Genomic DNA, 24,251 nt, shown 5'->3' with positions numbered 1-24,251 from the left:
ACCTGGGTGTATTGTTGTAGTTGTGTGGCTAGGACAGATTTTGGAATGCCACAGATTTGAGTGTTATTCCTTCTGGATCTGTCCTCTAAGTCTGCAACTTTATCTTTTAGCCCGGCTATTTTCTCATTTTGAGCGGTATGTGCATCTACCATGGTATTAAACGAGAAGGTGTATTCTCCCATTTTTTGTTCGACATGATCGACTCTGTTGCCTATGGCTTGCACTTCTGCTTGGCATTGGTTGAGCCCTGTTAGAATGTCAGATTGAAGGGATGCCCTTAGGGATAACAGCATGCCTTTAAGCATAGTGTCGGAAATATTGGCTGATCCGAGGTTGGAAAGTTGACCATGGGGTCATTTGTGAGGAGAGGGGCAGCATGATTGTTGGTGCTGGGCCCACTTACCTCCATGTCTGGCTCTTGCTGCAGCTGCACTGGGGAATCCATGCGTGGCTTTTGCTGGGGCCGCAACTTTGTTGTTTGGCTGTAGATCTCGGGCGCCACCGCCATTTTGTTGAAGCCTGCGCGATGCCGAGGTAAAGAAACCTGACAGTTTGCGGGGCTGCTGTGGGTTTTTTTCGGTTCCTCGGCTTCTCAGACAATTGTGGCTGCTATATGGGCTGTGGATAGCAGTGGGAGGCTCCGATAGATGGCAAATCTCTCCGGCTGCCGAGTGGAGCTCTCAGCTTAAAATAAGAACAAAGAAATGGTTAGCTTCGCTGGAAAATAACATTCAGACATAGCCAGAATGAATAGTGTGAGTTACAACTACTATAATTGTTTATTCTCAAATTTAAAGTTTTACCAGTGTCCCCTTGCTTGTCAGTAGGGATGGGCTGTCTGTTCGAGTCGAACATGAGTTTGACTTGAACATTGGCTGTTCGCCCGTTCGCCGAATAGGGAACAATTTGGGGTGTTCCGCGGCTTTCGAATTTGCCTTTGAAAGTTTATGAGAGAAATCAAAAGTGCTAATTTTAAAGGCTAATATGCAAGTTATTGTCATAAAAAGCATTTAGGGACCTGGTTCCTGCCCCAGGGGACATGTACCAATGCAAAAAAAAGTTTTAAAAACAGACGTTTTTTCGGGAGCAGTGATTTTAATAATGCTTAAAGTTTAAACAATAAAAGTGAAATATTCCATTAAATTTCGTACCTGGGGGGTGTCTATAGTATGCCTGTAAAGTAGCGCATGTTTCCCATGTTTATGACAGTCCCAGAGCAAAATGACATTTCTAAAGGAAAAAAAGTCATTAAAAAGTGCTAGCGCTAGTGCCGGCTATTAATGAATTGTCGGCCCCGACAATACACATAAAAGTCATTAAAAGTCATTGAAAAATTTTTAAAAAATGCGTGGGGGTCCCCCAAAATTCCATTACCAGGCCCTTCAGGTCTGGTATGGATATTAAGGGGCACTCCGCACCAAAATTTATAAAAAAAATGGCCTGGGGTTCCCCCAAAAATCCACACCAGACCCTTATCCGAGCACGCAACCTGGCAGGCCGCAGTAAAAGAGGGAGGGAGGGAGGAGAGAGCGCCCCCCCCCTCCTGAACCATATCAGGCCACATGCCCTCAACATTGGGAGGGTGCTTTGGGATAGCCCCCCAAAGCACCTTGTCCCCATGTTGATGGGGAGAAGGGCCTCATCCCCACAACCCTTGCCCGGTGGTTGTGGGGGTCTGCGGGCGGGGGGGCTTATCGGAATCTGGAAGCCCCCTTTAACAAAGGGGACTCTCAGATCCTGCCCCCCCGTGTGAAATGGTAATGGGGTACATTGTACTCCTACCATTTCACCCAAAAAAAGTGACAAAAAAGGTAAAAAAAACACATGCACAGCTTGGCACAAGTCCTTTAATAAAGAAAAAAAAATTCCAGCGATGTTATCCTTCTACGATCCACGAATGATACAGCCTCCTCCATAGGAGGTGCCCAGCAGAATGACGCGTGACTCGGATGACAGTTCTTAACCACTTAAGCCCCGGACCATTTTGTTGGCCAAAGACCAGAGCGCTTTTTGCGATTCGGCACTGTGTCGCTTTAACTGACAATTGCGAGGTCGTGCGACGTGGCTCCCTAACAAAATTGACATCCTTTTTTTCTCTCAAATAGAGCTTTCTTTTGGGGGTATTTGATCACCCCTGCGGTTTTTAGTTTTTGCGCTATAAACAAAAAAAGAGTGACAATTTTGAAAAAAACACATTATTTTATACATTTTGCTATAATAAATATCCCCCAAAAATATATAAAAAAACATTTTTTTCCTCAGTTTAGGCCGACGTATTCTTCTACATATTTTTGGTAAAAAAAAATCGCAATAAGTGTTTATTGATTGGTTTGCGCAAAAGTTATAGCGTCTACAAAATACGAGATAGTTTTATGGCATTTTTATTAATAATTTTTTTTTACTAGTAATGGTAGCGATCAGCGATTTTTATTGTGACTGCGACACTATGGCGGACACATCGGACATTTTTGATACATTTTTGGGATCATTGTCATTTATACAGCAATCAGTGCTATACAAATGCACTGATTCCTGTTTTAATGACACTGGCAGTGAAGGGGTTAACTACTAGGGGGCAGTGTAGGGGTTAAGTATGTCCTGGGGAGTGATTCTAACTGTGGGAGGGCGTGGCTCCCGATCACAGGGAGTAGAGTTCAGTGACACTGTCACTAGGCAGAACGGGAAGATGCTTGTTTACATTACATTGTCCCTGAGGCGATCGAGTCCGCGGAACCCGCGACCCGCCTCACGGAGCTCCCGGCTGGAGCACACGCAATGGCACGGCAGCAAATTTAAAGGGACGTACGTGTACGTCCATTTGCCCAGCCGTGCCATTCTGCCAACGTACATTGGCGTGCGCCAGTCGGGAACTGGTGATATAACCGAGGGCGGGGCCACCCATGATGTGGACAGGTGACCCCGCCCCCTCTGATGCAAGGGGAAATGCCGGGGTTACCCAGTGACATGTATGGGTGACCCCGCCCCCTCTAATGTGTCACGAGAAACCCCCATTGTGTCAGAGGGGGCGGGGTCACCCGTACATGTCACTGGGTAACCCCGGCATTTCCCCTTGCGTCAGGGGGGGGCGGGGTCACCCATACATGTCACTGGGTAACCCCGGCATTTCCCCTTGCGTCAGAGGGGGGGCGGGGTCACCTGTACTTGTCACTGGGTAACCCTGGCATTTCCCCTTGCAGCAGAGTCGGGCGGGGTCACCCGTCCACATCACGGGTGGCCCCACCCTCGGTTATTTAAGAACTATCATCCGAATTGCGCGTCATTCTCCGGGTGCCTCCTATGGAGGAGGCTGTATCGTTCGTGGATCGTAGAAGGATTACATCGCTGGAATTTAAAAAATGTTTTTATTAAAGGACTTGTGCCAAGCTGTGTGTGTGTTTTTTTCCCTTTTTTGTCACTTTTTTAGGTGAAATGGTAGGAGTACAATGTACCCCATTACCATTTCACACGGGGGGGGGGGCGGGATCTGGGAGTCCCCTTTGTTAAAGCGGGGTTCCACCCAAATTTTGAACAATATCTGTATGTATTCTCTTCCTTGCCTAGATGCTGACATGCCATTTAAAAAAATTTAAATCGCTGTAATTACCTTTTATTTTTCTATTCTTCTTTGCACTTCCTGGTTCTCCTCCCGTGGGAGTAGGCGTGTTTCTAGACTGGGAGCTAGTCTCAGGCTTCCCAGGATGCCACTGAGCATGTGCGGGAACGAGCGGTGAATGCTGGGAGCACAGCATTCACCGCATCCAGGAAATAAATGCTTGTGGGCTTCAAATGCCCACAATGAAGATGGAAACCGCCTACAGTGAATAATATAAGTTATTCTTTCCGACGAAATCTGACACAGGCGGACATATTACACACAATATGTGAGTATGTAATGCTGAGAAGTAAAGTTTGGGAATGAACTAAAAAAAAAAAAAAACGATAGATAGGTGGACCCCCACTTTAAATACCAAATCCATACCTGCAGGGTCTGGTATGGATTTTGGGGGCGAACCCCACGCCATTTATTTTTTAATATTGGCGCGGAGTTCCCCTTAATATCCATACCAGATCTGAAGGGCCTGTTAATGGAATTTTGGGGGACCCCCACGCATTTTTTATTTATTTATTTTTTTTACATTTTTAAATGACTTTCAATGACTTTTATGTATATTGTCGGGACCGACAATTCATTAATAACACTTTTAAATGACTTTTTTTTCCTTTAGAAATGTCATTTTGCTCTCAGACTGTTTTAAACACGGGAAACATGCGCTACTTTACAGGCATACTATAGACACCCCCCAGGTAGGAAATTTAAAGGAATATTTCACTTTTATTGTTTGTCATTGTTATGCAGTAATCTTTCTCTGTCAGCTTACCTTTTCCTCATGTGTTCAGACTAAGAGGCCAGCCACTCACCCGATATAAAAACAGATAATGACTCCTGCGCACAAGTGGTCGACCCAATATAAAGGGGATACACTGGCCTTGCTGCCCTCAAGGATGGGGATTCCTAGCAAACAAAGAAATAAAAAGAGAGAAGGGCGCACCAGCCATGTGCATTATCTTTTGTAAAACATTTATTAAGTAAAATGATAAAGGAAATTACTCACAAGCAGTAAAGAATCATGTGCCATAAACCTTGGACATCAACTTGCAATAAGTGGTATAAATGATGAACGAAGCTTTCCAAAGGTGTTTCCGAGGAATATATAACACTGCTCGCTTACGCGTTTCGAAGGGCTCATCCCTTCTTCATCAGAGCTCAGCAGTTTTACTTAATAAATGTTTTACAAAAGATAATGCACATGGCTGGTGCGCCCTTCTCTCTTTTTATTTCTTTGTTTGCCAGCCACTCACACCTGGCTGGATTTATAACCTCTCCTCTAAGCATGGCCCCATCCCAGGCCCTATCAGGGAACCCTATATTAACCTGTGCACTGCAAGCCAGCAGTGCTGATCAACCATTGTGTGTTAGCTTTCGTGTGTACTTGCTGTGTTTCCTACGTCTGATTCTAGTTACCGACTTTGGCCTGTTCTCGACTATTCCTGTCTGCTTGTGACCCTGACCTTTGGCGTGTCCCCGACTATCCCTGTTTGCCCGTGACCCTGAACCTTGACGTGAACTCTGTTGTCCTTGTCTGCTTGTGGCCCCGACCTTGGCTTTTTCCCTTACTATCCCTATCCTCCTGTTGCCTACTGTGGGTGTGAGCTAGGGGACCCTGGGGGTCACGACCTGTCCATCCTCACCACTAGAGGCTCTGGTGAACACCTGCTGGCTCTTAGACTCCGCGGCCCAGGGAATCTTACGCTCTAACCCCGGTGGGATCTGTGCTGGTGTTCCAGCGGCCCTGCCTTCCATCCGCAGCAGTCAGCCGTAGGGTCCACTACCTTGCGGTGCACTCCTGATCCCAATGGTGTGCATCTGTCACCTAGCCTCAAGGTGACCTGACATTGTTTCACTTTAAGCATTATTAAAATCACTGCTCCCGAAAAAACGGCTGTTTTTAAAACTTTTTTTTTGCATTGATACATGTCCCCTGGGGCAGGACCCAGGTCCCCAAATTTTTATGACAATAACTTGCATATTAGCCTTTAAAATTAGCACTTTTGATTTTTCACATTCAAGACCCATACACTTTAACGGTGTTCGAACAAATTCTTTGCCTGTTCTGGATGTGAACCGAACCGGGGGGTGTTTGGCCCATCCCTACTTGTCAGTAACAAAGCAAACTTTTTTTCTTTTTTGATAGAGCAAGGAAAGGTTAGAACCTCAGGTTTTTTTATTGATACATGAGAAAAAATTGATTTTACAATCAGCTGCTAACCATTAAAAGTTTATTATGTTTAAGCCATGCAAATCTTAGACCATCCAGATTCTTACCTGCAAATTCTAAGCCCTGATGAAGGAGGTGATTTAAAACCCTAGCTAAACAAGTTTTAACAATACCACAGTTGCATATGCATAAATAGTTTAAATTTTATTTAGTGCAAAAACATTAAAAAAAAAAAGACATTCACAGATAAAAATAGGTCAGATTGTTCATCATCTAGTACAGAGTCATAATGCTGAATCATACAAGCAGCAAGGGATGGTTTTAAAATTGATATGATAATTTACAACATTATTAGCTTGTTACTTCCTCCATTATGTTTCACAGGTCAAAGGCCCCTTCTTCAGGAGGTTATAAAGCAACTCTGAAATTATAAGATATAATGTCAATGCCACTGATTTCGATGTTACTATGCATATTCCATTTTGTTAAGTTTGCACAAATATATCATACCTAGTATGGATGAGAACACTGATCATAAAAACACTGAAGTAGTACGATCAACAACTGGGGCCCCCATGGAGAGAACAGATCCATGAAATTACAAATAGTTTTGGGCGAACGGTTCCGCCCCAGCATAAGATCGGCCCGAACATTGGCTGTTCGCCTATTCGGCGAACACTGAATTGTTGGGGCATTTGTTCTTCCCGCCAAACACCCAACAATGCACTGTGTGCTGCATTGAAGCTTCGGTTGGCTAAAGCAATGAAGGCTTTGTCCAATCAGGGCACATAGCACTGTCAGTGCTATGATTGAACACAATCATGATGACTCTCTCCAATCATGCCTCATTGCTCATAGATCCACCCCACACTATAAAAGGTTCCTTCCCGGAGCAGCCATTTTCAGTGTGATATTTGAGTGGAGATAGATAGAACAAGGTTGTGTTCATTGCTACTAGTGAGTGAGTGAGCTACAGTGTGCTATTGTGATTCTATTGTGAGTGTAAAGTATCGGTGTAGTGTAACTATAGTGATAGTGCAACATGAGTGCAGAGCGACCATTTATTTTTACTGTAGTGTCAGTTTAGTGTGTCAGGGCAAGTGTGTCAGTGCACTTTTACTGCAGTATATTGAAGTGTGTTAGTACAATTTTACTGCAGTGTTTTGAATTGCGTTAGTGCACTTTTACTGCAGTATATTGAAGTGTGGTAGTGCACTTTTACTCCACTAAATTGAAGTGCATCAGGGCACTTTTACTGCAGTGAATTGAAGTGCATCAGAGCACTTTTACTGCAGTATATTGAATTTTGTTAGTGCACTTTTACTGCAGTATATTGAATTGTGTTAGTGCACTTTTACTGCAGTATATTGAATTGTGTTAGTGCACTTTTACTGCAGTATATTGAAGTGAGCTACTGCACTTTTACTGCAGTATATTGACGAGCGTTAGTGCAGTTTTACTGCAGTATATTGAAGTGCATCAGTGCAGTTTTACTGCAGTATATTAAAGTGCGTTAGTGCACTTTTATTGCAGTATATTTGTCAGAGAGCGTACCTCGGCGGGCAGGGTGCTCGCGGCGGTGTGCGTCGGCGCGCGCGTTCCTGTAGACCTCGCGGTGCGCATTCCTCGCGGTGCTGGTGTGTGTGTCCGGGGTCGGCCTGTTGTGCACGCCGGTGTGCGGGGGCGCGCGCGGGCGTTGGCGGGTGTGCGCGCCTGTGTGTGCTGGTGCGCGCGCGTGCACGTCATTTGGCGCCAGACAGTCCATTTAAGCCGGCGTCCCTCTGTGTTCAGTGCTGCCTGATCAACAGCTTAGCGTCCTAGTGCCTGACCTTGTATCTGAACTGTTCCTGATTACCTGACGACCCGGCCTTGTCTCCTGGACCTCCCCCCGAACTCTGCCTGTACCTGACATCTGCCTGTTTGACCATCCGTTTGCCTGCTCCACTGTACCTCTGCTACCTGTCTGTTACCGAACCTGGCCTGCCTCCTGACCATCCGTTTGCCTGCTCCATTGTACCTCTGCTGCCTGTCTGTTAACGAACCCAGCCTGCTTCCTGACAATCCTGCTCAGCCTTGCTGCCTGTGCTCCAGCCAGCTCCAGCCATCTCACCTGTTAAGCCTGCAGTATCTGGACTGTTGCATATAGGCTCTCATACCATTCCGTACTCCTGTGCCTCCTGTTTGCCTTACCAGGGGCCGCGAGTCGGACGCGTAAGGGAGCCTACCTTCTGCCCAAGTGGACTCACCGGTCTGGTAAGTAGGAGCCTGACAGTATCAGGCAGCCATGACCGAGTCCGGGCAGGGGGCTTCCCCCATGGATGAGCTCTGCAGACATCTGGCGGGTCTAACCCAAGCGGTAAAAAGCTTACAAGAGGGATATTCAAGACTGGAAGAGCGTGTACAGGCCCTATCTGTACCCTCCGGCCCACAGTGGACTGCAGCCGCAACCTCAGCACCCTCCGTAGTCATGTTACCTCCAGAGCCAAAAGTACCAGTACCAGAAAGGTTTTTTGGAGACCGAAGTAGATATCGTGCTTTCCGGAATGCATGTAATCTATACTTTGCCCTTCAGCCACGCACCTTCTCTTTAGAAGCAACTAAGGTGGGCTTCGTTATCTCCTTGTTATCTGGCGAGCCACAAACTTGGGCCCACCGACTTTTGGAGCAAAAATCTGTCGTCTTGGAAAGTCTGGATGCTTTCTTTGGGGCAATGTCTCAACTTTACAAGGATCCCCAGCTAACTGCCACTGCAGAAACCACCTTACACTCCCTTCGTATGGGCCCTCAGCACCGGGAATATCTCTGTTTGGATGCTATCTCCTCACCTCTTTTCCCAGTCATCTTAGGAATGCCATGGCTGCAGGTTCACAACCCCCAAGTCAACTGGGCTGCTGGAAGCATGGAGTTCCTCTCTGAGTACTGTCGACAACATTGTCTGCAAAGGGCTGACCGTGAGGTTTCCCAACTTCTCTGTTTACATCCTGATGCTAACCTGCTCCAAGCTATTCCCGAGCCCTACCAAGATTTTGCGGATGTATTCAGCAAGAAAGGTGCAGAGATATTACCTCCACACAGGCCCTACGATTGTCCTATAGAGTTGCTACCTGGAACCGAGGTACCCTTCGGTCGGATCTTTCCATTGACTGAGCAGGAGCTGGGCACCCTGAAGCAGTACTTAGATGAAAATTTGAAGAAAAAGTTTATCCGCCCGTCCACTTCCCCGGCCGGTGCTGGTTTATTCTTTGTAGAGAAGAAGGACCATTCCCTTCGACCATGCATCGATTATCGAGAATTAAACAAGATAACGATTAAGAACCGCTACCCGCTTCCATTGGTACCTGAGTTATTCCAAAGGCTGGGAACCGCCAGAATTTTCACAAAATTGGATCTTCGCGGTGCCTATAACCTAATCCGCATCCGAGAGGGAGATGAGTGGAAGACCGCTTTTCGCACTCGTTTCGGGCATTTCGAGTATCTTGTTATGCCCTTCGGTCTTTGTAATGCCCCAGCCACTTTCCAACACTTTGTGAACGACATCTTTAGGGAGTTCTTGGACCTCTACATCATTGTTTACCTGGATGACATTCTCATCTTTTCCTCTTCCTTGGCTGATCATCGCAGGCACGTTCGGAATGTTCTTGCTCAGCTCAGGCAACATGGTCTATACGCTAAACTTGACAAATGTGAATTCGAACTTCAAAGTATCCAATTTCTGGGACTCATTATCTCTGTAGAAGGTATTAAGATGGACCCACAGAAGGTATCTGCCATCTTGGATTGGCCTGCACCTACAGACAAGAAAGGGGTCCAACGCTTCGTTGGATTTTCTAATTTTTATAGGAAGTTCATTAAAGACTTTTCTAAAATCATTGCCCCCATTACGGAACTTACAAAACAGGGAACCCGATTCTGTTGGACGTCCAGGGCACAATCGGCCTTCGAAAAATTAAAAGGTCTGTTCACATCTGCCTCTATCCTCAAGCACCCTGACCCTGCCTTACCGTTTGTGCTGGAAGTTGATGCTTCGGAGATCGCAGTAGGGGCAGTACTCTCTCAGCGCCAGGGCCCCAAGGCTCTTCTGTTCCCAATAGCATTCTTTTCTCGCAAACTCTCTTTGTCTGAAAGGAATTACGATGTTGGAGATCGGGAACTCTTGGCCATCAAGGCGGCTCTGGAGGAGTGGCGCTATCTTCTGGAGGGTGCTGTACATCCTGTTCTCATCTATACTGATCACAAGAACTTGGAATACCTAAGATCTGCCAAGAGACTTAAACCACGACAGGCTAGATGGGCACTCTTCTTCTCTCGCTTCTCATTTCACATCACTTACAGACCAGGCTCCAAAAATGTGAAACCAGATGCATTGTCACGAATGTTTCATGATTCCAAGGAAATCGCTCCTCCAGACACTATCCTGCCGGCGGGAAATTTCCTACTTCTTCAGGGAGATCTAATTTCCAGAATAAGGCAAGCCTCCTCAGAAATTCCCCAACCTACTGGGACTAGCTTAAGCGACGGGTTGTTCTGGCACGAAGGCAAGATCCTGGTTCCTGAGAAACTTAGAGTGCCGGTACTGGAATTGTGCCACGACCACAAACTGGCTGGTCATTTCGGGGCCCGGAAGACAGTTGAACTGGTGCAACGCACCTTTTGGTGGCCACAATTAATGGAGGATTGTAAGAAATATGTAAGCTCTTGCCACACTTGTGCCCGGAGCAAGAGTAATCGCACAAGGGCCTGGGGTTTGTTGAAACCCTTACCGATTCCTGACAGGCCTTGGAGAATGATTTCGATGGATTTCATCGTAGAACTACCCCCATCTGAAGGTTTCTCGACTATCTTTGTTGTGATTGATAGACTGTCCAAAATGGCACATTTTCTCCCCATGAGGGGAACACCCACGGCCGTAGAAACGGCGAAGATCTTTGTTAAGGAAATAGTGAGATTACATGGGGTACCCGCTAATATTGTGTCAGATCGTGGTGTCCAGTTCACCTCCCGGTTCTGGAAGGCACTGTGTGGTGCTCTTGAAATTGAGCTGGCATTTTCTTCGGCCTATCATCCTCAGACAAACGGCCAGACAGAGAGAACTAACCAGACGCTGGAACAATACCTCCGTTGCTTTTCGGCATTTTCGCGAGATGACTGAGTGTCTCTGTTACCAGTCGCTGAATTTTCTTACAATAATTCTCTGCATTCAGCCATCAACCAGACGCCATTCTTTGCCAACTATGGATTCAAACCCTCTTTTCTTCCCAGCTCTATTCCGGAATGTGCCCTTCCAGCAGTAACTGAAACAATGGAGTTCTTCTCCACTAACTGTAAGATCCTGCAGGAGACCATGGCCCAGTCCCAGGCATCTTTTAAGAGGATGTTTGATAAGAAAAGACGTGGGGAACTTATCCTTGAGCCTGGTAACCAAGTATGGCTATCCACAAGTAACTTAAAGATGGCTTGTCCTTCCAAGAAATTGGGACCTAAGTTTATGGGTCCTTTCCAGGTGAAAAGAAAAGTAAATGATGTTGCGTATGAACTTAACCTGCCGGAGTCTTTTAGAATACACCCGGTTTTTCATGTCTCACTTCTGAAACCAGTTGTTCCTGATTCCTTCTCTGACCGCAATGCCAAGCCACCTGAGTCTATTATGATCAACAATGAGGAGGAATTTGAAATCGAGGCAATCCTGGATTGTAGAAAGAGGTGGAATCAGATCCAGTACCTCATTAAATGGAAAGGGTATGGACCCGAGGACAACTCTTGGGAGCCTGAAAGTAATCTCCATGCTGATGAATTGCTACAAGCCTTCAAGGATTCTCACGCAACCAGGTTGGCTCAGCTGGGCATCCGGAGGCTGCCCTTGAGGAGGGGGCACTGTCAGAGAGCGTACCTCGGCGGGCAGGGTGCTCGCGGCGGTGTGCGTCGGCGCGCGCGTTCCTGTAGACCTCACGGTGCGCGTTCCTCGCGGTGCTGGTGTGTGTGTCCGGGGTTGGCCTGTTGTGCACGCCGGTGTGCGGGGGCGCGCGCGCGGGCGTTGGCGGGTGCGCGCCTGTGTGTGCTGGTGCGCGCGCGTGCACGTCGTTTGGCGCCAGACGGTCCATTTAAGCCGGCGTCCCTCTGTGTTCAGTGCTGTCTGATCAACAGCTTAGCGTCCTAGTGCCTGACCTTGTATCTGAACTGTTCCTGATTACCTGACGACCCGGCCTTGTCTCCTGGACCTCCCCCCGAACTCTGCCTGTACCTGACATCTGCCTGTTTGACCATCCGTTTGCCTGCTCCACTGTACCTCTGCTACCTGTCTGTTACCGAACCTGGCCTGCCTCCTGACCATCCGTTTGCCTGCTCCATTGTACCTCTGCTGCCTGTCTGTTAACGAACCCAGCCTGCTTCCTGACAATCCTGCTCAGCCTTGCTGCCTGTGCTCCAGCCAGCTCCAGCCATCTCACCTGTTAAGCCTGCAGTATCTGGACTGTTGCATATAGGCTCTCATACCATTCCGTACTCCTGTGCCTCCTGTTTGCCTTACCAGGGGCCACGAGTCGGACGCGTAAGGGAGCCTACCTTCTGCCCAAGCGGACTCACCGGTCTGGTAAGTAGGAGCCTGACAATATTGAAGTGCGTCTGTGCAGTTTTACTGCAGTATATTATAGTGTATCAGTGGAGTGTGTCTGTGTAATGAGTACTCAAGTTAAAGTGCACCAAACATCAATTTCCATTGATTAAAGTGCATCCAAGTACACATTTCCCTGCCTCTATTACATTTTGGTAATAAGCCCCCCTATCATATCTATGAGACCAACAAGGGGAGACAGATGTTTCCATGGCACTGTGAAGGGGCCAGCAGCGTGTCCACAGGAAAAGGTGGGTATGGTGTTTCCTCAGGCAGGGCACCATTTCCCCTGGTTAGTGATGTTGTCCATGCTATCCAGCCACAGCATGCAGAGGAGATGTGGAATGGCTTACTAAACCATCTTCTTCCCCTTTATCCTCCATCACCCAAGCAGAGACTAGTGTGCAGTCCTCCACAGCTGCCAGAGTGGCTTATTCTGCCTCCTTGTCCACAGCTACTCCTGCCATAGTCCCGGCATCATGCAGCTGACTTATTTGAACACAGAGTCAGCAACTTGCTCTTTGACGATGCACAGCCATTACTTGATTCTGATGTTGGTTCTGGGGTTGAGAAAGGTAGGAACATGAGCCTATGGAGAGGGGAGAATACTGGTAAACAATAAATTGGCAGTCATGTTCCCCCACAGCGTATTGCCAAGTTGGCTCCAATGATGATAAGGATGGAGGGGATGATGATGATGATGATGAGGTCACTGATGTGACTTGGGTATGGCATAGAGCAGAGGAGGAAAGTGTGGGTGAGGCACAACCCCAACAAGGCAGCCATCATGAGAGAGTAGAGAGCAGCCACCCCATTCCTTCACATTGCGGCGCTGTTATTTCCCGGCCCACTTCCCACAGCTCAGCTGTCTGGGCCTTTTTTAGCACATGTACAGCTGAGCCCACTGTTGCAATTTGCAAACTTTGCCTCAAGCAGATCAAGTGTGGCAAAACACCAGTCATTTTGGTTTCACATGCTTGATAAGGCTATTAACCTTCCACCACTCAGTCCCTTACCAACCCCGCTCTTATGACATCTCAGCAGCCTCCACTGACAGAGATGATGGTATAGCAAAGGGTGTCACAGGTCCTTGCAGCACGTCAGCTAGCAGCACACCACCAGCTGTAGAGTATAGCAGGCAAATTTCTCTGCCCCAGCTTCTGCAGCGAAAAAAAAAATAGTCACTGCCACCCACATGCTCAGCATCTAAATTCCAGTCAAAGCTGCTGGTTTTACAACTCTTGCCTTTTTGTCTGGTGGATTCTGCCCTCTTCTGTGAATGTGCTGTACCACAATGGCAGGTTCTCAGTTGCTATTTCTTTGCACGTAAGGCCATTCCAGCTCTGTACCATCACGTGGAAGGCAATGTTGTAGCATCATTGGGCAAGGCGCTCAGCCACAAGGTCCACTTTATCGTGGTCCAGCAAGCATTGTCAGGGATGATATATTTTGTTTACAGCACACTGGGTAACTCTGCTTGCAACTTGGAAGGATGCAGGACAGGGCTCAGTGCTGCAGCTTGTTTTGCCCCCACGTCTCCATACAACTAGTGATGATGATGCAAGATTTGTCAGCTCCACCCCCTCCTCCTCCTCCTCCATGCCCTCCTCTGTTGAATTGTCCTATGAACCACCAGTACCCCCTAAGCTTTCAAGGGGCTATTCAACGAGTCAGGCTAAAGATGCCATGCACTGCTTTAGCTGGTGTGTCTAGGGGACAGGAGCCACACTGAAGCAGAGATTCTTTCAGCTCTGCGGGGGGCAGGCCCGGAGGTGATTCATGCCATGCCAGCTTGAGCCAGGAATGGTGATGTGCGATAATGGCACTAACCTCCTTTCTGCCCTTTAACAGGGAAAGTTGACACGTGCAATGCCCAGCACATGTCCCCAATTTGGTGGTGCAGCGTTTCTTAAACAGGTACCCAGGGTTGAAAGATCTGCTAAAGCAGGCCAGAAGAGTCTGTAGCCATTTTAGGCAGTCATACACAGCCAGTGCTCAGTTGGCTGAAATTCAAAAAATATCCACTCTTTTTCCGAGTGCACTAAATTGTGGCCTCAAAGCTTGCAGTGAAAATGTCATTTTTTGGCTTTATACATGTCATTTTTGCTGCAGCAGGTTTCTATACACAGTATAGGTGTGCCAATTTACAGGCAGACTAAGGAGACCTCCAGGCACTATTTTCAAAGGAATTTTAAATTTTTATTATTTCACTTTAAGCATCAGTAAATCACTGCTCATTTAAAAATTATCTTTTTTACAAACTTTTTTTTTCATTAATACATGTCCCCCTGGGCAGTACTCAGACCCCATACCCTTTGTATTCCCAAAAACTTCCATATAAGCCTTTAAAATGGGCACTTTGATTTTACAGTTTGGGTACCATAGACTTCAATGGGGTTCATTGTTTGGCTCTGAACTTCTGCGATGTTCGAAAGTTCTGGAGCGAAATGAACCGGGGGGGGGGGGGGCAATGGAATATGCATATATGCATATTAACATCTAAATCAGTTGCATTGACATTGCATCTTATAATTTCTGTTGCTTTAGGATGTATTTGGATGTATTTGATGTATTTCAGTGTGTGAGTAACTTCCTTTAGTATCCTTAAGTATTTATATATTTTTTTGGATAAATTCGAGCTATTCTGTTCTTTTCTGGATTAAAAAGATATTATTCTGTATTGTACGCATCGTGACATTTTTAATTACAATTTATAATTCTCCCTAAATTTTCAATGCTTTAATATAAAATTCCATAGTAAATGTCTGCACATCCTACACTTAATATTTTTAATGATAAATGGCACAGTCTTTCCTCAATAAATAGGCTCCCAAAGTACTTTATTATAAGCACAGCTTTAGAACCTTGCTTTTTTTTTGTACTAATCTATAGTACAACATACACTACTTTTCTTTAAAATTGCTTAGTGAGAAATAGTATGTGGTAATTAAACACAAGCTTTTATGTACAGTATTTTTCTGGAGAGCTTCTTTTCATTTCAGCAGACAAACAGCAATTCATTGGTTAAAAAGAAAAATAAAGCAAATAAAGATCAAATCACTGAATGAAACCCATATGCGAAAAATATTATTAGTACAAACCCCAGACTAAAAAGGTTTTTTTTTAAAAAGCACAAAAACAAGCAGCCTACATTAAGGCAGGGTAAGCATTTTGATTCAGCTCTTTTTTTTTCTTGCTTTGAACATATGATGTTAAGAGTTCTGAATAAGATTCTACAAGAAGCGTTGTATATGTGGTCCATTTCACATCTTACTGTGAGCTTCTTGAGTGACAAATGTGATGAGCAGAGGCGTTTCTGTTCTGTACACTGAGGATGAGTCTGAATGTTGTATGTGTATAGGGCTTACAATCCTGATCACTGTGTCTCTCTATAACGTAATGCTGCTATGATCATCTATGCTCCCTGCAACCTGTAGTGTGCCAGCTTACAGCAGACTCCAGGGACATTTACTCTTGTGCTATACTCTATGAAGAAGCAGGATGGTGGATTTAGACAGTGAGGTCCCTGCACTCCCTCCCAGATACAGATTTCGGGATTTAATTCTTGGGGATCAGGCATTGCAAAATGATGACAGGTAAAATATGATTTTCTTTATAACCTGGATAATGCAAAAGAGTAAAAAAGATACAACATCTTGAATATTAGAAGACATTTCTTTGAATCAGATGTTTTGAGATGTATAATTACCATCTCTCTTTGCACTGTGCCAATACTTGTCACAATGCATGCTTGTGTTTACTATACTGGCTTTCTGAGGATATCCGTTTCTTGTAGCTGGGTTGTTCAGTTACAGATGTGTTCTGAAAATAACAGCTTTTAAGTGCTTGTCAAAGTAGTACCACATTTGATTGTAAACAGTTCTGGAGGCTCTGTATTATGAAGTCTCAAGAAACAAAAGGCATAGTTTAATTAAAACATGTGCAAATAAGCAATCTTTTATAAACCTAAAATACTAGTAAAGTGCATGTCAAAGACTCTTTGTAGGAAAGAGAAGTTTAATTCAAAGAATCTTTGTGAAGAACTTAGAAAATATTTTCTACTTATGGAAACACAGAAAAGATGACAATCTTTTACTTTTAGATTACTGTTAACATTTTGGCAAGGCAGAACCTTACAGGTCATTTTATAAAACACTGTTAACATTAGTTATGTTACTTTTATTATTTGGACAAATGATTGCGATGAATGAAAGATTTATTAAAGAGAGATTATTAATTGTTATAATCTAAAATATTCATTGGGTTGAATAAAAGTCAAATCTAGTTTGCTGAAAGCTCGGGTGCTCATTAAATGGTCCATTGCAAAGTTTTAACTTTCTAACTAGCATATCATATGCTGTAGATTTTAGGTACATTAGTCTTCAACGTGTATGAATCTCTGACAGTGTCAAGGGGGACGTAAAGAAAAGGCGGTTACCAGATTTTTTTTCCTTAAAGATATATGTACCTTTATGGTGGTAACCATAACTAGGATCCAGTCTGTTTTATTGGGGAACCATGTAAAATGGCAGCAGGGATTTAAATATAGGGGTAAATTGAGAGAACTGCTCATTTTTTTACAGATCATTATTTTTGATGTTCCTGAATATTTGTGTGCATATGTCTGTAATGTATAGAAAATGATATCATTTAGGAATCTCGCTGGTCATAGTTCTTGAATTGTAATATTTTTTCACAGACTATATAAACAACATGCATACAGTACATTCAGTAGATTCAAAAAAATAGTTACTCATTAATTCTCCTGGTGTTTGAACCAAATTACTCATCGCTGTTTTTTGGAGTTGACTACCTTGTGAATAAATTATGAATTCCAGGATTGTCAGATTCATGAACGTACAGATTCTTTCCTGAAATATGTACATGTGTGTGATTATGTGAAGAGGGATGGATCTTTAAAACAAGGTTATTCTACCTATAGTTTTTTTTTTCTCTACTGACTTATAAAGAACAAGTTATCTAGACTGGAATGACTGTTAAGTGAAGGAATGCTTGGTGCTTTCGGGCTCACCCAGAGGAGCCGGCAGATGGCACCAAAGGCCTAAATGACTTTTAAAAGTAATGAAACACATAGGAAAATGTCTTTAAATGATCTTACTGGATCTTCTTATAAAAATATCTTCATTAACTACCCTGTTTGTTTAAAGGGAACCTAGATCCAGGCAACTTTCTGCTGCTGCTCTTTTCTGTCTAGATGACCACACATGTATTCTGCTGCCTAGGTTCACTTTGTCAAGTGATTCCACCATGTTGGTGTTGGTGCAGTCTATCCCTAGGAGGATAGTCCTGTTCTTACACCTCGCCCTCTAATGACACCTTCAATATATTCTATTAATCAGAAGCAGGTGGGGGGTGGGAATATGTTTCTGAGAGTGTCAGCGTCCTGACATGCTTTTGCAATACTGGAAGGATGGAGGTTGCCTATGCATTGTCTGCTAATAAAACCCATGTTTTTTAACTTTTTAATTGACTTTGTTAAATTGTACTAATGCATCCTTGATAGACAGCCAAACTTTAAATGTTGTTTACCACCAGAGCCAATCCTTTAGGGACGTTGAACCAAACTGTAACATTAAATGGAATATTGGAAATGGACTTTAAACGTGCCCACAAGCTCTACATAATATGTTAAAATTATATAAATGTATTGCTACAAAAAATAAAACATGTTCACATACTATACATAAAAGCCTGTCTTGCACAGAACTGTATCAGTAGAAATATGACTCCCTCCTATTGTGAAAGACGGTCATGATATCTCAAGCTGGAAATTTCTAATACCAATACCAATTCACTGGTTGCTTCAGGAGGATACAGGAAGACCAACAATTCTGTGTGTCAGAGGATCCACCAAAGAAAATTGGTGCCAAGATTGGGACTGCTCCCAGGGGCAAGTGTGGGGATACAGAGGAAAATGCTGACCAAAACCATCAAGTGTGAACCATGATGCAAAAGGGTATATACTAATCCAGGTAGTGGATCATAAGACCGTAACTGATATAGATTTTTAGCTGTCTCATACATTAAGTTAGGCAGGATACACATGCTGAGTTTTTTGTTTCGTTCTACCATTGGGTTGAGATCCCTAAAGTTGAATTGATGCAGGAATCTCTCTCACTGTGTGTTTGTATAATGACAGTGGGGACCCAAACCCCCCAAGTAATGAACAAATGCTTGTTTTCCAGCAAGACTATTTGACAAAAGCATGTAGTTAGACCAGCTTCTGTTGAACAGACAGCAGTAAACACAGACCAAAAGTCGGACAGTTTCTGCTGAACCAGACAGCTTTTGGTAGGTGTATACCCAGCCTTAGTATAAAGTTCAGATACAAGAGGTAGAATGGAATCAATCTGTTTTATCTGTCCTTAATAGCATGCAGCATACATGTATCAGGACATATTACTGTTATACATATATATATTCTATATATATATATATATATATATATATATATATATATATATATATATAGTATCTCACAAAAGTGAGTACATCCCTCTCATTTTTGTAAATATTTTATTATATCTTTTTATGTGACAACACTAAAGAAATGACACGCTGCTACAATATAAAGTAGTGAGTGGACAGCTTGCATAACAGTGTAAATTTGCTGTCCCCTCAAAATAACTCAACACACAGCCATTAATGTCTAAACCTCTGGCAACAAAAGTGAGTACACCCCTAAGTGAAAATGTCCAAATTGGCCCCAAAGTGTCAATATTTTGTGTGGCCACCATTATTTTCCAGCACTGTCTTAATCCTCTTGGGCATGGAGTTCACCAGAGTTTCACAGGTTGCCACTGGTGTCCTCTTCCACTCCTCCATGACGACATCACAGAGCTGGTGTATGTTAGAGACCTAGCGCTCCTCCACCTTCTTTTAGGATGTCCCACAGATACTCAATAGGGTTTAGGTCTGGAGACATGCTTGGCCAGTCCATTACCTTTACCCTCAGCTTCTTTAGCAAGGCAGTGGTCATCTTGGAGGTGTGTTTGGAGTCGTTATCATGTTGAAATACTGCCATGCAGCCCAGTCTCCAAAGGGAGGGGATCATGCTCTGCTCCAGTATGTCACAGTACATGTTGGCATTCATGGTTCCCTCAATGAACTATACCTCCCCAGTGCCGGCAGCACTCATGCAGCCCCAGACCATGACACTCTCACCACCAAGCTTGACTGTAGGCAAAATACACTTGTCTTTGAACTCCCTACCTGGTTGCCGCCACACACGCTTGACACCATCTGAACCAAATACGTTTATCTTGGTTTCAACAGACCACAGGACATGGTTCCAGTAATCCATGTCTTTAGTCTGCTTGTCTTCAGCAAAATGTTTGCGGGCTTTCTTGTGCATCATCTTTAGAAGAGGCTTCCTTCTGGGACGACAGCCATGCAGACCAATTTGATGCAGTGCGTGGTGTCTGAGAACTGACAGGCTGACCGCCCCTCCCCTTCAACCATTGCAGCAATGCTGGCAGCACTTATACGTCTATTTCCAAAAGATAACCTCTGGATATGACGCTGAGCATGTGCGCTCAACTTCTTTGGTCGACCATGGCGAAGCCTGTTCTGAGTGAAACTTGTCCTATTAAACCGCTATATGGTCTTGGCCACCGTGCTGCAGCTCAGTTTCAGGGTCTTGGCAATCTTCTTATAGCCTAGGCCATCTTTATGCAACAATTATTTTTTTCAGATCCTCAGAGAGTTCTTTGCCATGAAGTGCCATGTTGAGCATCCAGTGACCAGTATGAGAGAGTGAGAACGATAACACCAAATTTAACACACCTGCTCATCATTCACACCTGAGACCTTGTAACACTAACGAATCACATGACACGGGGAGGGAATATGGCTAGTTGGGCCCAATTTGGACATTTTTACTTAGGGGTGTACTCACTTTTGTTGCCAGCGGTTTAGACATTAATGGCTGTGTGTTGAGTTATTTTGAGGGGACAGCAAATTTACACTGTTATACAAGCTGTACACTCATTACTTTACATTGTAGCAAAGTGTCATATCTTCAATATTGTCACATGAAAAGATATAATAAAATGTGAGGGGTGTACTCACTTTTGTGAGATACTGGCACACAGTGTATATGGAAAAACTATATATTCTCTGCTGTGAGAAATTGCTAGGAGCTAGAACTTTTGACAAGAGAAAAGCAATAAAATGTGCCCCACACTCCTATCAATCTCATCTTGTTCTTGGCATGCTGAAAATTGAGTTGGGTGATGGTAACAATAAAGCACAGGAAATTTGCCATTAATGGTTGGCAAATCTCTGAAGAAGAATATCACTGGAATGGAACATGCTGAGGGGAAGATGGCAGAGCAGCAAATGGAGGCTGGACATTAGGGATGAGCCGAACACCCCCCGGTTCGGTTCGCACCAGAACTTGCGAACAGACCAAAACTTTGCACGAACGTTAGAACCCCATTGAAGTCTATGGGACTCGAACGTTCAAAATGAAAAGTGCTCATTTTAAAGGCTAATTTGCATGGTATTGTCCTAAAAAGGGTTTGGGGACCCGGGTCCTGCCCCAGGGCACATGTATCAATGCGAAAAAAAGTTTTAAAAACGGACGTTTTTCGGGAGCAGTGATTTTAATAATGCTTAAAGCCAAACAATAAAAGTGTAATATTCCTTTAAATTTCGTACCTGGGGGTGTCTATAGTATGCCTGTAAAGGGGCGCATGTTTCCCGTGTTTAAAACAGTCTGACAGCAAAATGATATTTCAAAGGAAAATACAGAGGGTGACCTCTGACATCACAGGGAATGCCACAGGGAAGTCTCCATCAAGTCCCTGTGCGTCAGAGGGGGTGGGGTCACTGGGTGGCCCCGCCCTCAATTATTTAAGAACCGTCAGAAGACAAGAAGCGTCACACAGTGGGAGCCTCCCATCCAATCATGGATGCGGAGCGGCCCGAAAAGAAGATGAAGAGAAGAAGATGAAGAGAAGAAGATGAAGAGAAAAAGATGAAGAGAGAAGCGTCACACAGCGGGAGCCTCCCATCCAATCATGGATGCGGAGCGGCCCGAAAAGAAGATGAAGAGAAGAAGATGAAGAGAAGAAGATGAAAAGAAAGAGACGCTGCGGAGGAAGATGCCGGACGAGAACACCGGAGAAAGAAGCAGAGGATCGGAGGAAGAAGAAGATGGAGGAAGAAACCGAAGGAAGATAGAAGAAAGAAGAAAGAAGATGGAAAAAAGAAGACTTTAAATAAAGCAATTGTCAAAAACTGTCTCTTGTAATTTTTAACATTTTTGACAGTTTTTTGTGAAATGGTAGGGGTACTTTTGTACTCCCTTACCATTTCACACAGGGGGGGTGGGATCTGGGGGTCCCATTGTTAAAGGGGGCTTCCAGATTCTGATAATCCCCCCGCCCACAGACCCCCACAACCACCGGCCAAGGGTTGTGGGGATGAGGCCCTTGTCCTCATCAACATGGGGACAAGGTGCTTTGGGGCCGCTACCCCAAAGCACCCTCCCAATGTTGAGGGCATGTGGCCTGGTATGGTTCAGGAGGGGGGGCGCTCTCTCATCCCCCCTCTTTTCCTGCGGCCTGCCAGGTTGCGTGCTCAAATAAGGGTCTGGTATGGATTTTTGGGGGGATCCCACGCCAATTTTTTAAAAAATTTTGGCGCAGGGTTCCCCTTAAAATCCATACCAGACCTGAAGGGCCTGGTATGGAATTTAGGGGGACCCCCACGCCGTTTTTTTTTAAATTTTGGTTCGGGGTTCCCTATGTCATTTTTTTTTACCTTTTGGCGCAGGGTTCCCCTTAATATCCATACCTGACCTGAAGGGCCTGGTATGGAATTTAGGGGGGCCCCCACTCCATTTTTTTTTTAATTTTGGTTCGGGGTTCCCCTATGGGTAAATCCCATACCGTTTTTATCAATGAACTTTTATGTGTATTGTCGGACCGGCAATTCATTATAGCTGCAAGTAGTTTTAAATGACTTTTTTTTCTTTTGAAATGTCATTTTGCTGTCAGACTGTTCTAAACACGGGAAACATGCGCCCCTTTACAGGCATACTATAGACACCCCCCAAGTACGAAATTTAAAGGAATATTACACTTTTATTGTTTGACTTTAAGCATTATTAAAATCACTGCTCCCGAAAAAACGGCCATTTTGAAAACTTTTTTTTGCATTGATACATGTCACCTGGGGCAGGACCCAGGTCCCCAAACACTTTTTATGACAATACCATGCATATAAGCCTTTAAAATTAGCACTTTTGATTTCTTCCATAGTCTTTTAAAGGGTGTTTCGCGGCTTTCGAATTTGCCGCGAACACCTCAAATTGTTCGCTGTTCAGCGAACTGGTGAAAAGCCAATGTTTGAGTCGAACATGAGTTCGACTCGAACTTGAAGCTCATCCCTACTGGACATAGAGTTTGGAAGAGACCACACTGAGCGGTAAATGTGCCATGCATGAGTATGCTGTGAATATGTGCACATTATAGCAAGATATATGATTTCATTTTAACATGGTATTTCTTTGCCTGCAAAAAAACAGTTTGGAACTATGGTAATTTGATAAAGCAACAGTGGGATGTGTTCAATAGCTAGTCAATTTTAGGGGAAATTAAAAAATCTTCTAAATTATGTGAGGTATTCAAAGCAGTAAAGACTATGTACTATGAGGGGCTAACATTAGATGGATTCCATTATAAGGCAATGCATACATTATTCAGTTCGGAAGTAACAGCTACATTTTATTACCCATTGGGAGTGCAGACACAAGGCTTACAGGTTTTGATTGAAAACATCAACATATCACATGGTAAATTAATAAATATTCTTTGATATATTCCTCTTGAAGAAGTGGAATTGCCCATAAAAAGGCATTGTGAGATCTTGAGTCTAATTCATTTGATGTACATCTATAAATGTGTATTTATTTCAAAAGCAAAACAATGTCCTTGTTACCCTTTTTAAACAAATTATTTTGTATGGAATAAAACAATTATTTTTTTTTTTTTACATTTTGCTAATGATGTAGACTACTTTTATACCTTTAAAGTCTCATTTATTCTTGCTAGTTTTTTTATGTTTATTTGGGATAAGGTATGTTCTCCAAGTTAGTGTTGGTTGGAATCCTTATTGTTTTTTTTTTCCTTATGTTAACAAGAAGTCACAATCACTTCCATCCTTATCAACCACTATTTTAACATCCATTTCTGTGGTATATTTAACCATTCTTCCAATCTATCTTTTTGGGTGTGGTACATTTAGGTGCATAGGTGAGTCATTTTCAACAACCAACACAACTCTTTGGTTACTTTTGACGTGAAAGGGTGTTAATGAGGAATGCCAGTACAGCTGTTACATGTGTTTTAATGATTCTGTTGCTATAACTTTAGAGGATGTGTTTCTGAGAAGGATTTTTTTAGATATCCAATGGAATAATCAAGATCACCTTTGTGCTGCTACCAACTGGCAGCTAGGGTATCAGCAAACTTCACAAATGTGGTTGAGTGCATTCATTTGATGCTCAGTGCAAGGTTTACAATACTCCTCAACTGTTTTGTAAATACCAGGCCACAAAAACACTGCTTAATTTTTCTACCTCTAAATGACATCCCATTTATGAGAATGGGCCAGATTGAATACCATCACTGTCTGAAACTGGTGAACCACCAGCTCCCCTATATCTTGCTCCTGTCTCGTCCTTTCATTATACAGTAAGAAATTGTATACTATAAAATGGGGTTATACCAGGCTAACTTCTGCTTCCATCACCTTTATATTTTTCCATGCATTTTCCAAATTGGTATTCTAAAACTGTGCAAACTCAAAGTTTTCCATAATTAGTGGTATATCTCTTA

General features: G+C 43.9%; 1 protein-coding gene across 3 annotated transcripts in view; it reads left to right on the top strand.

Annotated features, from left to right (window-relative positions):
• The first annotated feature begins 15,712 nt into the window (after window positions 1-15,712).
• Window positions 15,713-24,251, top strand: part of LOC141103379 (potassium channel subfamily T member 2) — a 2,416,326-nt gene continuing 2,407,787 nt past the window's right edge. For 2 of the 3 annotated variants that reach the window (XM_073592890.1, XM_073592889.1), the window contains exon 1: window positions 15,714-15,980. In XM_073592890.1, the coding sequence (XP_073448991.1) occupies window positions 15,886-15,980 (95 nt within the window). In that variant the 5' untranslated portion in view covers window positions 15,714-15,885. Of the gene's footprint in view, window positions 15,981-24,251 lie in introns of all 3 variants that reach the window. The other variant, XM_073592891.1, reaches the window with a different exon arrangement.

This window comes from Aquarana catesbeiana, linkage group LG07, assembly GCF_042186555.1.
Source record: "Aquarana catesbeiana isolate 2022-GZ linkage group LG07, ASM4218655v1, whole genome shotgun sequence".
In the NCBI taxonomy this organism is placed as follows: Eukaryota; Metazoa; Chordata; class Amphibia; order Anura; family Ranidae; genus Aquarana; species Aquarana catesbeiana.
The sequence above is the reverse complement of the archived record's forward strand: the minus strand, read 5'-3'. Positions and strand labels throughout refer to the sequence as shown.